This window comes from Rhamphochromis sp. 'chilingali' (genome assembly GCF_963969265.1).
Source record: "Rhamphochromis sp. 'chilingali' genome assembly, chromosome: 2".
NCBI classification, from domain to species: Eukaryota; Metazoa; Chordata; class Actinopteri; order Cichliformes; family Cichlidae; genus Rhamphochromis; species Rhamphochromis sp. 'chilingali'.
In genome coordinates this window covers 55,400,794-55,414,541 of record NC_137930.1, presented here as the reverse complement: position 1 = coordinate 55,414,541, position 13,748 = coordinate 55,400,794, and the positions used below count along the sequence as shown (strand labels likewise).

Below are 13,748 nucleotides of genomic sequence, written 5' to 3'. Positions count from 1 at the left end.
ATGTTCTGGTTTCTGCACTGTAGTTCAGTTGTTTTCCAGTATAGTTTCATTTGTCTTCGTTTGCCATTTTTCCTTTGCCATTTATTCAATAAACCACCTTCACACCTTCACGACTGCCTGCGCTTGGATCCTCCTTCATTTCTTCCACACGGCTCTTCTCACTCGCCGTGACACATACATCCATCTCTGCATCATCTATCGTATTGCAAATAACCCTCTGTTGCGGCTTACCTCTTGAGCCACAACCACCCTCAAGTACTTGATGTAATCCCTGGTTGCTCCAATCTCTATGCCAAATTATCCTTAATCAAAATACTTAACTGAAGTTGCCTATGGTGTGTTTATCAGAGTGTGTGTGAATGTTAGAAAAGAAAACACTTAGATGCAGAAAAGGAATGTGTGTTTGAATGAGTCATATTTACTTGAGTACTGAGTGCAAGTGTTTTTGATTATTTTATCTGAGCTGAGGACTAAATCTGTTTAAAAAGTCAGAATTCTGATAGGAACTCTGAGTAAGGCCCAAGTTGATGATGGGTTTTAATCTGTAACACTGTAAGGAAACTTGGAGTCACTTTGACCAGGAAATGTGTAGAACTACTTTATTGTCCTCGAACCATTCTTTAGATTTGCTGCAGCAGGAATAGTCTGCTTGTTGGCTTTGCATTATACCACAAGTGTCTCTTGCTTACTGAACTGTTTTCACTCTCTCTGTGTTTATATACCACTCTGCATTTAATCATAGTTTTTATTAATCTCTGACTCTCGTCCACAGCACATCTTTTGTCCTGTCTCCCTCTCTTCACCCCCTAGCTGAATGAGGCAAATGTTGTTTTGCCATAAGCCAGCAAAACTACAGAGGGTCTTCTCTGTATAATATTAGGGTCGTTACCTTAAAATTTAAAGTGCCTTGAGGCAAATATTTTTTTTAGATTTTGTGCTATGTAAATTGAATTGACTATGACCCTACGAGCCATTGGAAACTAATACAAATGCTTACATAAACTTTATAAGAATTATTTTAGAGCTGTGCATTTTCCAAAGTCTTAGATGTTTTATTTATTTTTAAAGCATTTCCTCTAATAAAAACATTCAGGAGTCACTCTGAAATTTGTTTCAGTTTTCAAGATTAAGGATATTTTTCTAATTTGTTGCTTGACACTTTACACACATGCCTTTTCCATTACAACTTACTTGTCTTCACAGGTTGGCTGATCTGCAGGACCACAAGGCTGATAAACTTGGTGTGATGGGCAGTGACTGGCTGTTTGTGAAATATAAAAACAAATCTTTTTTAAATATACATCCTGTTAAACCAATTTGTTAAATAACATGTACTGTAGACTGTTTTATCTCCTAAATACTATAGGATAACAAAAAAATTCCTCAAACAAGCCAATGAAATTACAATTAAATATCGCAAGCTTTCTTACCACACCACTTTTCTGTTTTAGTGTGGTTCCTCCAGTAAACACAAACTCCAGCACGAGTACAGGCTGCTGCATAAGTTTGCAAACTTGTGCACAGCACTTCTGTTTTGTTAACATTGCTGCTATCAAAAATGCAACCCTTGTAGAAATTATATGGCGATATAATAGGATGGCACTTTGCAAAGAGACTGTAAAAAAGAAAAGAAAAATATTGTGTTTTAAATGCAAACGGAATGGAGATAATCTGGCAGAATAGATTGGATAATGTCTACCTGCTATTAAGCAGCTCACAAACGCCTGTTTTGTATAGAGGTGGTGGTTCTTGTGCACTTGTAGATTTTGTAGGCGGTACAGTGCAATTGCCTTGGCCAATATCTTTTGCAGTCCAGTTGTCAGCCATCGCTGCAAAACTTTCAGCAAGCTGACCTCCAGGCAATATGCAGTCATCACTCGGGTTATTGTTACATGTTCCTGACAGTAATTATAATACAATTAATATAGAGGTTTACCTCAAACCAAGGGCTACTCGAGAGAGAGAGAGTTCTTACCACAATGACCCTTGGTATTATTGCCGAAGTTTTTATATGGAAGATTAACACTGAAGCCAGTTCCTCCAAATGTAATGACCACTTCTAGTGAAGGGATCTCCAAAACCAAGTCAAATCCTGAATTCATGACTGTAACACCATTTTGTGAATAGGGCAGCTTCAGACGTACTCCATTTTTCAGTGCCTATATCAGAAACCAGTGCCATGAAAAAAAAGGTTGAATACTCAAAATTAACAATGAGTGCTTCTATTTGTTGTTCTCTTATCTTTGAATGACTTTAGGCAAATATGAATACTGTATACAAATACTGTATAACTGCCGGTGCAAGAAAGATCAAAGCAACAATAGAGAATCACTGGTCCTTGCTTTACCTCCAAATTTGATCTTCCAGTAAGGTTATGATTTGTCAAATTGAAAATTTGCGATCCATTTAAAATAATTATAGATCGAAGACGGGAAACATCTTCAGTGGAATCAAACACATTATCAATGTAAATCCTTAAGTGATGCCTTGGATTAATTTCTTGCATTAAAACATAAGTGCAGTTTCCTTGATAATTGTAATAGAAGCCATCAAATGTAATGTAATGATGATTGCCCCATCCTTTGCATTCACCTGGAAAAAGAGGGCAAAAAATTAAAATATGAAATTGATTAAAAAAACAAAACAAACATATGTCATTAAAAAAACAAAAAAACAAAACAAAAGCACTAACCAAATTTACAAAAAAAGACTCACAATCACAAGCGTAATGTTGACAGCACTGGAACTTGTCATATAGAAGAACTGGTTTCTTTCCATTGCTGCAAGTTATGTTTTCAATGGGTGAACAGTGATGAGGAAGTATTTGAAATGTGTTGTTGTCAAGGGATATGGCCTTAGTGCAGTTGCAAAAAGGATGAAACTCTTGTCCCTGGTACAAATTGGGGGGGGGGGGGGGGGGGTATGTTGAGAAAACACGATTGCAAAACCAGAGAAAGTACATGGCTGTAAAATTATAAAATAAGGTTCAATCATACCTTTGTAACATGAGTGGTAGAATGCATGGTGGATTTTGGTGTTCCAGTTATAATCCTAGTATGATTTGTTGGAGAAGTTGAAATTGTAGTTGGTGTTTCAGTTGTGTTTGTAGAATGAATTGGTGTTGTTGATGTAGGAGTAGTAGTTGGTGTTTCAGTTGTAGTTATAGAATAGGGTGGTGTTGTTGTAGTAAAACCTGTTGTTGTAGTAGGTGTTCCAGGTGTAGTTGTAGAATGAGTCGGTGTTGTTGTAGTAGAACCTGTTGTTGTAGTCTGAGTTGTAGTTGTAGAATGAGTTGGTGTTGTAGTCGGTGTTCCACTTGTAGTTGTAGAATGAGTTGGTGTTGTAGTCGGTGTTCCAGTTGTGGTTGTAGAATGAGTTGGTGTTGTAGTCGGTGTTCCAGTTGTGGTTGTAGAATGAGTTGGTGTTGTTGTAGTCGGGGTTATAGTTGTAGAATGAGTTGGTGTTGTAGTCGGTGTTCCACTTGTAGTTGTAGAATGAGTTGGTGTTGTAGTCTGTGTTCCAGTTATGGTTGTAGAATGAGTTGGTGTTATTGTAGTCGTTGTTGTAGTTGTAGAATGAGTTGGTGTTGTAGTCGGTGTTCCACTTGTAGTTGTAGAATGAGTTGGTGTTGTAGTCGGTGTTCCAGTTGTGGTTGTAGAATGAGTTGGTGTTGTAGTTGGTGTTCCAGTTGTGGTTGTAGAATGAGTTGGTGTTGTAGTCGGTGTTCCAGTTGTGGTTGTAGAATGAGTTGGTGTTGTAGTCGGTGTTCCAGTTGTGGTTGTAGAATGAGTTGGTGTTGTAGTTGGTGTTCCAGTTGTGGTTGTAGAATGAGTTGGTGTTGTAGTCGGTGTTCCAGTTGTGGTTGTAGAATGAGTTGGTGTTGTAGTCGGTGTTCCAGTTGTGGTTGTAGAATGAGTTGGTGTTGTTGTAGTAAAACCTGTTGTTGTAGTCGGTGTTCCACTTGTAGTTGTAGAATGAGTTGGTGTTGTAGTCGGTATTCCAGTTGTGGTTGTAGAATGAGTTGGTGTTGTAGTCGGTGTTCCAGTTGTGGCTGTAGAATGAGTTGGTGTTGTTGTAGTAAAACCTGTTGTTGTAGCTGTTGTTGTAGTTGTAGAATGAGTTGGTGTTGTAGTCGGTGTTCCACTTGTAGTTGTAGAATGTGTTGGTGTTGTAGTCGGTGTTCCAGTTGTGGTTGTAGAATGAGTTGGTGTTGTAGTTGGTGTTCCAGTTGTGGTTGTAGAATGAGTTGGTGTTGTTGTAGTAAAACCTGTTGTTGTAGTCGTTGTTGTAGTTGTAGAATGAGTTGGTGTTGTAGTCGGTGTTCCAGTTGTGGTTGTAGAATGAGTTGGTGTTGTAGTTGGTGTTCCAGTTGTGGTTGTAGAATGAGTTGGTGTTGTTGTAGTAAAACCTGTTGTTGTAGTCCAGCTTGTAGTTGTAGAATGAGTTGGTGTAGTAGTCGGTGTTCCAGTTGTGGTTGTAGAATGAGTTGGTGTTGTAGTCGGTGTTCCACTTGTAGTTGTAGAATGAGTTGGTGTTGTAGTTGGTGTTCCAGTTGTGGTTGTAGAATGAGTTGGTGTTGTAGTTGGTGTTCCAGTTGTGGTTGTAGAATGAGTTGGTGTTGTTGTAGTAAAACCTGTTGTTGTAGTCGGTGTTCCACTTGTAGTTGTAGAATGAGTTGGTGTTGTAGTAAAACCTGTTGTTGTAGTCCAGCTTGTAGTTGTAGAATGAGTTGGTGTAGTAGTCGGTGTTCCAGTTGTGGTTGTAGAATGAGTTGGTGTTGTAGTCGGTGTTCCAGTTGTGGTTGTAGAATGAGTTGGTGTTGTTGTAGTAAAACCTGTTGTTGTAGTTGTAGAATGAGTTGGTGTTGTAGTCGGTGTTCCACTTGTAGTTGTAGAATGAGTTGGTGTTGTTGTAGTAAAACCTGTTGTTGTAGTCCAGCTTGTAGTTGTAGAATGAGTTGGTGTTGTAGTTGGTGTTCCAGTTGTTGTTGTAGAATGAGTTGGTGTTGTTGTAGTCGTTGTTGTAGTTGTAGAATGAGTTGGTGTTGTAGTCGGTCTTCCACTTGTAGTTGTAGAATGAGTTGGTGTTGTAGTGAGTGTTCCAGTTGTAGTTGTAGAATGAGTTGGTGTTGTTGTAGTAAAACCTGTTGTTGTAGTCGTTGTTGTAGTTGTAGAATGAGTTGGTGTTGTAGTCGGTGTTCCAGTTGTTGTTGTAGAATGAGTTGGTGTTGTAGTCGGTGTTCCAGTTGTGGTTGTAGAATGAGTTGGTGTTGTAGTCGGTGTTCCAGTTGTGGTTGTAGAATGAGTTGGTGTTGTTGTAGTCCAGCTTGTAGTTGTAGAATGAGTTGGTGTTGTTGTAGTAAAACCTGTTGTTGTAGTCCAGCTTGTAGTTGTAGAATGAGTTGGTGTTGTAGTCGGTGTTCCACTTGTTCTTGTAGAATGAGTTGTTGTTGTTGTAGTCGTTGTTGTAGTTGTAGAATGAGTTGGTGTTGTAGTCGGTGTTCCAGTTGTGGTTGTAGAATGAGTTGGTGTTGTAGTCGGTGTTCCAGTTGTGGTTGTAGAATGAGTTGGTGTTGTAGTCGGTGTTCCAGTTGTGGTTGTAGAATGAGTTGGTGTTGTTGTAGTATAACCTGTTGTTGTAGCTGTTGTTGTAGTTATAGAATGAGTTGGTGTTGTAGTCGGTGTTCCACTTGTAGTTGTAGAATGAGTTGGTGTTGTAGTCGGTGTTCCAGTTGTAGTTGTAGAATGAGTTGGTGTTGTTGTAGTAAAACCTGTTGTTGTAGTCGTTGTTGTAGTTGTAGAATGAGTTGGTGTTGTAGTCGGTGTTCCACTTGTAGTTGTAGAATGAGTTGGTGTTGTAGTCGGTGTTCCACTTGTAGTTGTAGAATGAGTTGGTGTTGTTGTACTAAAACCTGTTGTTGTAGTCCAGCTTGTAGTTGTAGAATGAGTTGGTGTTGTAGTCGGTGTTCCACTTGTTCTTGTAGAATGAGTTGTTGTTGTTGTAGTCGTTGTTGTAGTTGTAGAATGAGTTGGTGTTGTAGTCGGTGTTCCAGTTGTGGTTGTAGAATGAGTTGGTGTTGTAGTTGGTGTTCCAGTTGTGGTTGTAGAATGAGTTGGTGTTGTTGTAGTAAAACCTGTTGTTGTAGTCGTTGTTGTAGTTGTAGAATGAGTTGGTGTTGTAGTCGGTGTTCCACTTGTAGTTGTAGAATGAGTTGGTGTTGTAGTCGGTGTTCCACTTGTAGTTGTAGAATGAGTTGGTGTTGTTGTAGTAAAACCTGTTGTTGTAGTCCAGCTTGTAGTTGTAGATTGAGTTGGTGTTGTAGTCGGTGTTCCAGTTGTTGTTGTAGAATGAGTTGGTGTTGTTGTAGTCATTGTTGTAGTTGTAGAATGAGTTGGTGTTGTAGTCGGTGTTCCACTTGTAGTTGTAGAATGAGTTGGTGTTGTAGTCGGTGTTCCACTTGTAGTTGTAGAATGAGTTGGTGTTGTAGTCGGTGTTCCAGTTGTGGTTGTAGAATGAGTTGGTGTTGTTGTAGTAAAACCTGTTGTTGTAATCGTTGTTGTAGTTGTAGAATGAGTTGGTGTTGTAGTCGGTGTTCCACTTGTAGTTGTAGAATGAGTTGGTGTTGTAGTCGGTGTTCCGCTTGTAGTTGTAGAATGAGTTGGTGTTGTAGTCGGTGTTCCAGTTGTGGTTGTAGAATGAGTTGGTGTTGTAGTCGGTGTTCCAGTTGTGGTTGTAGAATGAGTTGGTGTTGTTGTAGTAAAACCTGTTGTTGTAGTTGTTGTTGTAGTTGTAGAATGAGTTGGTGTTGTAGACGGTGTTCCACTTGTAGTTGTAGAATGAGTTGGTGTTGTAGTCGGTGTTCCAGTTGTGGTTGTAGAATGAGTTGGTGTTGTTGTAGTAAAAGCTGTTGTTGTAGTTGTTGTTGTAGTTGTAGAATGAGTTGGTGTTGTAGTCGGTGTTCCACTTGTAGTTGTAGAATGAGTTGGTGTTGTTGTAGTAAAACCTGTTGTTGTAGTCCAGCTTGTAGTTGTAGAATGAGTTGGTGTTGTAGTCGGTGTTCCACTTGTTCTTGTAGAATGAGTTGTTGTTGTTGTAGTCGTTGTTGTAGTTGTAGAATGAGTTGGTGTTGTAGTCGGTGTTCCAGTTGTGGTTGTAGAATGAGTTGGTGTTGTAGTTGGTGTTCCAGTTGTGGTTGTAGAATGAGTTGGTGTTGTTGTAGTAAAACCTGTTGTTGTAGTCGTTGTTGTAGTTGTAGAATGAGTTGGTGTTGTAGTCGGTGTTCCACTTGTAGTTGTAGAATGAGTTGGTGTTGTAGTCGGTGTTCCACTTGTAGTTGTAGAATGAGTTGGTGTTGTTGTAGTAAAACCTGTTGTTGTAGTCCAGCTTGTAGTTGTAGATTGAGTTGGTGTTGTAGTCGGTGTTCCAGTTGTTGTTGTAGAATGAGTTGGTGTTGTTGTAGTCATTGTTGTAGTTGTAGAATGAGTTGGTGTTGTAGTCGGTGTTCCACTTGTAGTTGTAGAATGAGTTGGTGTTGTAGTCGGTGTTCCACTTGTGGTTGTAGAATGAGTTGGTGTTGTAGTCGGTGTTCCAGTTGTGGTTGTAGAATGAGTTGGTGTTGTTGTAGTAAAACCTGTTGTTGTAATCGTTGTTGTAGTTGTAGAATGAGTTGGTGTTGTAGTCGGTGTTCCACTTGTAGTTGTAGAATGAGTTGGTGTTGTAGTCGGTGTTCCGCTTGTAGTTGTAGAATGAGTTGGTGTTGTAGTCGGTGTTCCAGTTGTGGTTGTAGAATGAGTTGGTGTTGTAGTCGGTGTTCCAGTTGTGGTTGTAGAATGAGTTGGTGTTGTTGTAGTAAAACCTGTTGTTGTAGTTGTTGTTGTAGTTGTAGAATGAGTTGGTGTTGTAGACGGTGTTCCACTTGTAGTTGTAGAATGAGTTGGTGTTGTAGTCGGTGTTCCAGTTGTGGTTGTAGAATGAGTTGGTGTTGTTGTAGTAAAAGCTGTTGTTGTAGTTGTTGTTGTAGTTGTAGAATGAGTTGGTGTTGTAGTCGGTGTTCCACTTGTAGTTGTAGAATGAGTTGGTGTTGTAGTCGGTGTTCCACTTGTAGTTGTAGAATGAGTTGGTGTTGTTGTAGTAAAACCTGTTGTTGTAGTCCAGCTTGTAGTTGTAGAATGAGTTGGTGTTGTAGTCGGTGTTCCAGTTGTGGTTGTAGAATGAGTTGGTGTTGTAGTTGGTGTTCCAGTTGTGGTTGTAGAATGAGTTGGTGTTGTTGTAGTAAAACCTGTTGTTGTAGTCGTTGTTGTAGTTGTAGAATGAGTTGGTGTTGTAGTCGGTGTTCCACTTGTAGTTGTAGAATGAGTTGGTGTTGTTGTAGTAAAACCTGTTGTTGTAGTCCAGCTTGTAGTTGTAGATTGAGTTGGTGTTGTAGTCGGTGTTCCAGTTGTTGTTGTAGAATGAGTTGGTGTTGTTGTAGTCATTGTTGTAGTTGTAGAATGAGTTGGTGTTGTAGTCGGTGTTCCACTTGTAGTTGTAGAATGAGTTGGTGTTGTAGTCGGTGTTCCAGTTGTGGTTGTAGAATGAGTTGGTGTTGTAGTCGGTGTTCCACTTGTAGTTGTAGAATGAGTTGGTGTTGTTGTAGTAAAACCTGTTGTTGTAGTCCAGCTTGTAGTTGTAGATTGAGTTGGTGTTGTAGTCGGTGTTCCAGTTGTTGTTGTAGAATGAGTTGGTGTTGTTGTAGTCGGTGTTCCAGTTGTTGTTGTAGAATGAGTTGGTGTTGTTGTAGTCATTGTTGTAGTTGTAGAATGAGTTGGTGTTGTAGTCGGTGTTCCACTTGTAGTTGTAGAATGAGTTGGTGTTGTAGTCGGTGTTCCAGTTGTGGTTGTAGAATGAGTTGGTGTTGTAGTTGGTGTTCCAGTTGTGGTTGTAGAATGAGTTGGTGTTGTTGTAGTAAAACCTGTTGTTGTAGTCGTAGTTGTAGTTGTAGAATGAGTTGGTGTTGTAGTCGGTGTTCCACTTGTAGTTGTAGAATGAGTTGGTGTTGTAGTCGGTGTTCCAGTTGTGGTTGTAGAATGAGTTGGTGTTGTAGTCGGTGTTCCAGTTGTGGTTGTAGAATGAGTTGGTGTTGTTGTAGTATAACCTGTTGTTGTAGCTGTTGTTGTAGTTATAGAATGAGTTGGTGTTGTAGTCGGTGTTCCACTTGTAGTTGTAGAATGAGTTGGTGTTGTAGTCGGTGTTCCAGTTGTAGTTGTAGAATGAGTTGGTGTTGTTGTAGTAAAACCTGTTGTTGTAGTCGTTGTTGTAGTTGTAGAATGAGTTGGTGTTGTAGTCGGTGTTCCACTTGTAGTTGTAGAATGAGTTGGTGTTGTAGTCGGTGTTCCACTTGTAGTTGTAGAATGAGTTGGTGTTGTTGTAGTAAAACCTGTTGTTGTAGTCCAGCTTTTAGTTGTAGAATGAGTTGGTGTTGTAGTCGGTGTTCCACTTGTTCTTGTAGAATGAGTTGTTGTTGTTGTAGTCGTTGTTGTAGTTGTAGAATGAGTTGGTGTTGTAGTCGGTGTTCCAGTTGTGGTTGTAGAATGAGTTGGTGTTGTAGTCGGTGTTCCAGTTGTGGTTGTAGAATGAGTTGGTGTTGTTGTAGTAAAACCTGTTGTTGTAGTCGTTGTTGTAGTTGTAGAATGAGTTGGTGTCGTAGTCGGTGTTCCACTTGTAGTTGTAGAATGAGTTGGTGTTGTAGTCGGTGTTCCACTTGTAGTTGTAGAATGAGTTGGTGTTGTTGTAGTAAAACCTGTTGTTGTAGTCCAGCTTGTAGTTGTAGATTGAGTTGGTGTTGTAGTCGGTGTTCCAGTTGTTGTTGTAGAATGAGTTGGTGTTGTTGTAGTCATTGTTGTAGTTGTAGAATGAGTTGGTGTTGTAGTCGGTGTTCCACTTGTAGTTGTAGAATGAGTTGGTGTTGTAGTCGGTGTTCCACTTGTAGTTGTAGAATGAGTTGGTGTTGTAGTCGGTGTTCCAGTTGTGGTTGTAGAATGAGTTGGTGTTGTTGTAGTAAAACCTGTTGTTGTAATCGTTGTTGTAGTTGTAGAATGAGTTGGTGTTGTAGTCAGTGTTCCAGTTGTGGTTGTAGAATGAGTTGGTGTTGTTGTAGTAAAAGCTGTTGTTGTAGTTGTTGTTGTAGTTGTAGAATGAGTTGGTGTTGTAGTCGGTGTTCCACTTGTAGTTGTAGAATGAGTTGGTGTTGTAGTCGGTGTTCCACTTGTAGTTGTAGAATGAGTTGATGTTGTTGTAGTAAAACCTGTTGTTGTAGTCCAGCTTGTAGTTGTAGAATGAGTTGGTGTTGTAGTCGGTGTTCCAGTTGTTGTTGTAGAATGAGTTGGTGTTGTTGTAGTCGTTGTTGTAGTTGTAGAATGAGTTGGTGTTGTAGTCGGTGTTCCAGTTGTGGTTGTAGAATGAGTTGGTGTTGTTGTAGTAAAACCTGTTGTTGTAGTCGTTGTTGTAGTTGTAGATTGAGTTGGTGTTGTAGTCGGTGTTCCACTTGTAGTTGTAGAATGAGTTGGTGTTGTAGTCGGTGTTCCACTTGTAGTTGTAGAATGAGTTGGTGTTGTAGTCGGTGTTCCAGTTGTTGTTGTAGAATGAGTTGGTGTTGTTGTAGTAAAACCTGTTCTTGTAGTCCAGCTTGTAGTTGTAGATTGAGTTGGTGTTGTAGTCGGTGTTCCAGTTGTTGTTGTAGAATGAGTTGGTGTTGTTGTAGTCGTTGTTGTAGTTGTAGAATGAGTTGGTGTTGTAGTCGGTGTTCCACTTGTAGTTGTAGAATGAGTTGATGTTGTAGTCGGTGTTCCAGTTGTTGTTGTAGAATGAGTTGGTGTTGTTGTAGTAAAACCTGTTGTTGTAGTCCAGCTTGTAGTTGTAGAATGAGTTGGTGTTGTAGTCGGTGTTCCAGTTGTTGTTGTAGAATGAGTTGGTGTTGTTGTAGTCGTTGTTGTAGTTGTAGAATGAGTTGGTGTTGTAGTCGGTGTTCCAGTTGTGGTTGTAGAATGAGTTGGTGTTGTAGTTGGTGTTCCAGTTGCGGTTGTAGAATGAGTTGGTGTTGTTGTAGTAAAACCTGTTGTTGTAGTTGTAGAATGAGTTGGTGTTGTAGTCAGTGTTCCACTTGTAGTTGTAGAATGAGTTGGTGTTGTAGTCGGTGTTCCACTTGTAGTTGTAGAATGAGTTGGTGTTGTTGTAGTTAAACCTGTTGTTGTAGTCCAGCTTGTAGTTGTAGAATGAGTTGGTGTTGTAGTCGGTGTTCCACTTGTTGTTGTAGAATGAGTTGGTGTTGTAGTCGGTGTTCCACTTGTAGTTGTAGAATGAGTTGGTGTTGTTGTAGTAAAACCTGTTGTTGTAGTCCAGCTTGTAGTTGTAGAATGAGTTGGTGTTGTAGTCGGTATTCTAGTTGTAGTTGTTGAGGTTGTTTCACAATGAGTTACACATCTTTGTATGTCCTCATTAAAATACGGCGTGTCTTCTCCACACTCAGGGTAACAACCTGCATTAATGAAAAACAAAAACATTGTGAAGTTACAGCAATTTCATATACTGATTTCGTTTCCTTGTTTTAATTAAAAAGTTCTTGAAATGTAGGACAGTGGTCCAACTAGTGTCACGGTTTCTTAAATAAATGAGTGAAGTGGGGATTGTCTACCTTTTATGTCTTCAGTTCTCACCTTTAACACATTGGAATATATACATATATGCTTACCTTCAAGTTGGTGTATATGAAGGGAGTTCATATCATTAGGACAAATTCCTTCTGGATTGTCACAGGTCTTGAGGCAGTGATTGGAGTTGTTATGAGTGTTGATGGGACACATTTTATAGTGCCATGTGCATTCACCTGGTTTATTGTAGTAATCACAAAATACAGCTAGAAAGAAAAAAAACCAACAGAAATGTGTGTAAATGAAAAATCAAGCTTAAGCCTATTTACTAGATGCTAGTTTTCAATAAATCAAATTAAAATAGAAGACCTGATGTACATTTTTAAAAAATGTTAATTAAGTATGAATCTTATGACCTTATCACCTCTTAAAAATTGTCAGTGTCATATTTTACAAAAAACCACATACACACAGACACACGCCTTTGGAACTTCAGGTCAGAGGTTCCACTCCTGACCAGGGTATATGAATCTGGTAAGGGTCCCTAGCCCTTCCTGTCGTATTCAGGTCGAATCTGACCAATTTAGAAATTTAAAAACTCATAAATATTGTGTTTTATATCTGATTGTCTCAAGGTCTTATAACATCCTCCGCGCTATGCACTTGAACATTTAAAAGTGATGAGGACCTGTTTTGTTGAATTTTGAGTGTTTTAGTCAACTATGTTACATCTGTGGTGTTCCATAGAAAATGAATGGCACAGTATGTACCACCGGCAGATAGAGGAACTGGCTGACATCCAGAAATCCTTCCAGTAACAGGACAAAGCTGGACTGAAAAACATGGGAACAAACTCTAAGTATAAGATCCAGAGAGGGAGGGGTCAACCGCACCAGGCAAGACTCCAGGTGCAGGCTGTGTAAAGATGTCGCTGACACAATCTGGCACTTAACAGGAGGATACTAGCAGGCAGGGGATACATAGAATGTTATAACCAAGTGGCTGGCATAGTATACAGGAACATCTGTGCAGAGTATGGAAGTCCCAAGTTTAAAATGCAGATACAGACAGAAACTGGTGATGGTTAACCAACCCAATGTTGTAATGTGCTAGTGGTTAATCGGAGCACTCAGTGCAGTGATCAGCAAGCTAGGCAAATGGCTCCAGCAGATCCCAGGAACAACATCTGAGATGTCTGTCCAGAAGAGCGCAGTGCTAGGAACAGCTAATATATATACACAGGACCCTAGAGCACCACCTGCAAGACTTTGGGTGCAATGTGTGTTAGGCAGGGCTCAACTCAATGGATGGCTTGGGCACTGGAACCAGTCTCCTGGAGAGGGGCTGGACTCAGTCTGGTGTTGCCCTGAGTGTTAGAGGCGGAGGTGGCTTGCTGAAAGTACGTTGGGGTTTCTCCCGGTGGACGAGAGGGTTTGTTTCCTGTGCCTTCAGGTCGGAGAATGGGTCCTGACTGTTGTCTGTGCTTTTGACTGACGGTTCAGAGTACCCAGTCTTCTTGGAGTCTCTGGGCAGGGTGCTTGAGGGTGCTCCACCTTGGGACTTTGTTGTCCTACTGTGAGACTTCAGTGCTCATGTGGGCAATGCAAGTGAGACCTGAAGGGGCTTGATTGGGAGGAACGACCTCCTGGATCTGATCCCGAGCGGTGTTTTGTTGTTGGACTTCTGTGGAAATCACAATTTGTCCATAACACACATGTTCGAACATAAGAGTGTCCATAAGTGCACGCGGCACCAGGACACCCTAGGCCAGGGGTGGGCAAACTTTTTGATTCGTGGGCCACATTGAGTTCTAACATTTGACAAAGGGGCCGGAACCGGAGCAGATAGATGGCATGCTTTGAAAACATCACCTCATTGGGGGAAAAATACACATCTTGGGATATGGAGAAAACATGTGCTTTAATTTCCAATGAAAATGAAGAAAAGCATTACAATAAAATCTCTGACTTCGAAATGAGTCTTTAAAGACTGAAAATCAAATAAATGAACATTTTATTTTAAAGCACTGAAAGTTCTGTTATCCTTCAGGATATCACATCACTCTCCTCCTGACTCTTTTTTTTTTTCCCCCCAAAAACGGTAGGAGATGCAGATGTACTTGTC

At 40.3% G+C, this 13,748-nt stretch overlaps 2 protein-coding genes across 2 annotated transcripts in view; both read right to left on the bottom strand.

The window, feature by feature from the left end:
- LOC308384578 (mucin-2-like) overlaps window positions 1-13,748 on the bottom strand; it is a gene marked incomplete at both ends in the record, with an annotated part of 44,292 nt that overhangs the window by 8,480 nt on the left and 22,064 nt on the right. Inside the window, 9 exons of the mRNA XM_080863114.1 lie at window positions 1,192-1,261; window positions 1,431-1,615; window positions 1,700-1,898; window positions 1,976-2,159; window positions 2,348-2,592; window positions 2,716-2,881; window positions 2,997-3,193; window positions 10,844-11,053; window positions 11,726-11,890. Of these exons, the coding sequence (XP_080719240.1) occupies window positions 1,192-1,261; window positions 1,431-1,615; window positions 1,700-1,898; window positions 1,976-2,159; window positions 2,348-2,592; window positions 2,716-2,881; window positions 2,997-3,193; window positions 10,844-11,053; window positions 11,726-11,890 (1,621 nt within the window). The remainder of the gene's footprint in view (window positions 1-1,191; window positions 1,262-1,430; window positions 1,616-1,699; window positions 1,899-1,975; window positions 2,160-2,347; window positions 2,593-2,715; window positions 2,882-2,996; window positions 3,194-10,843; window positions 11,054-11,725; window positions 11,891-13,748) is intronic.
- LOC308392197 (uncharacterized protein) lies at window positions 3,594-9,740 on the bottom strand (the record flags this gene model as incomplete). Its single annotated transcript, XM_080875127.1, has 2 exons — window positions 3,594-5,365; window positions 9,134-9,740. Coding segments are annotated over 2 exons (2,379 nt in total), but the record flags the coding sequence as incomplete, so codon positions are not given.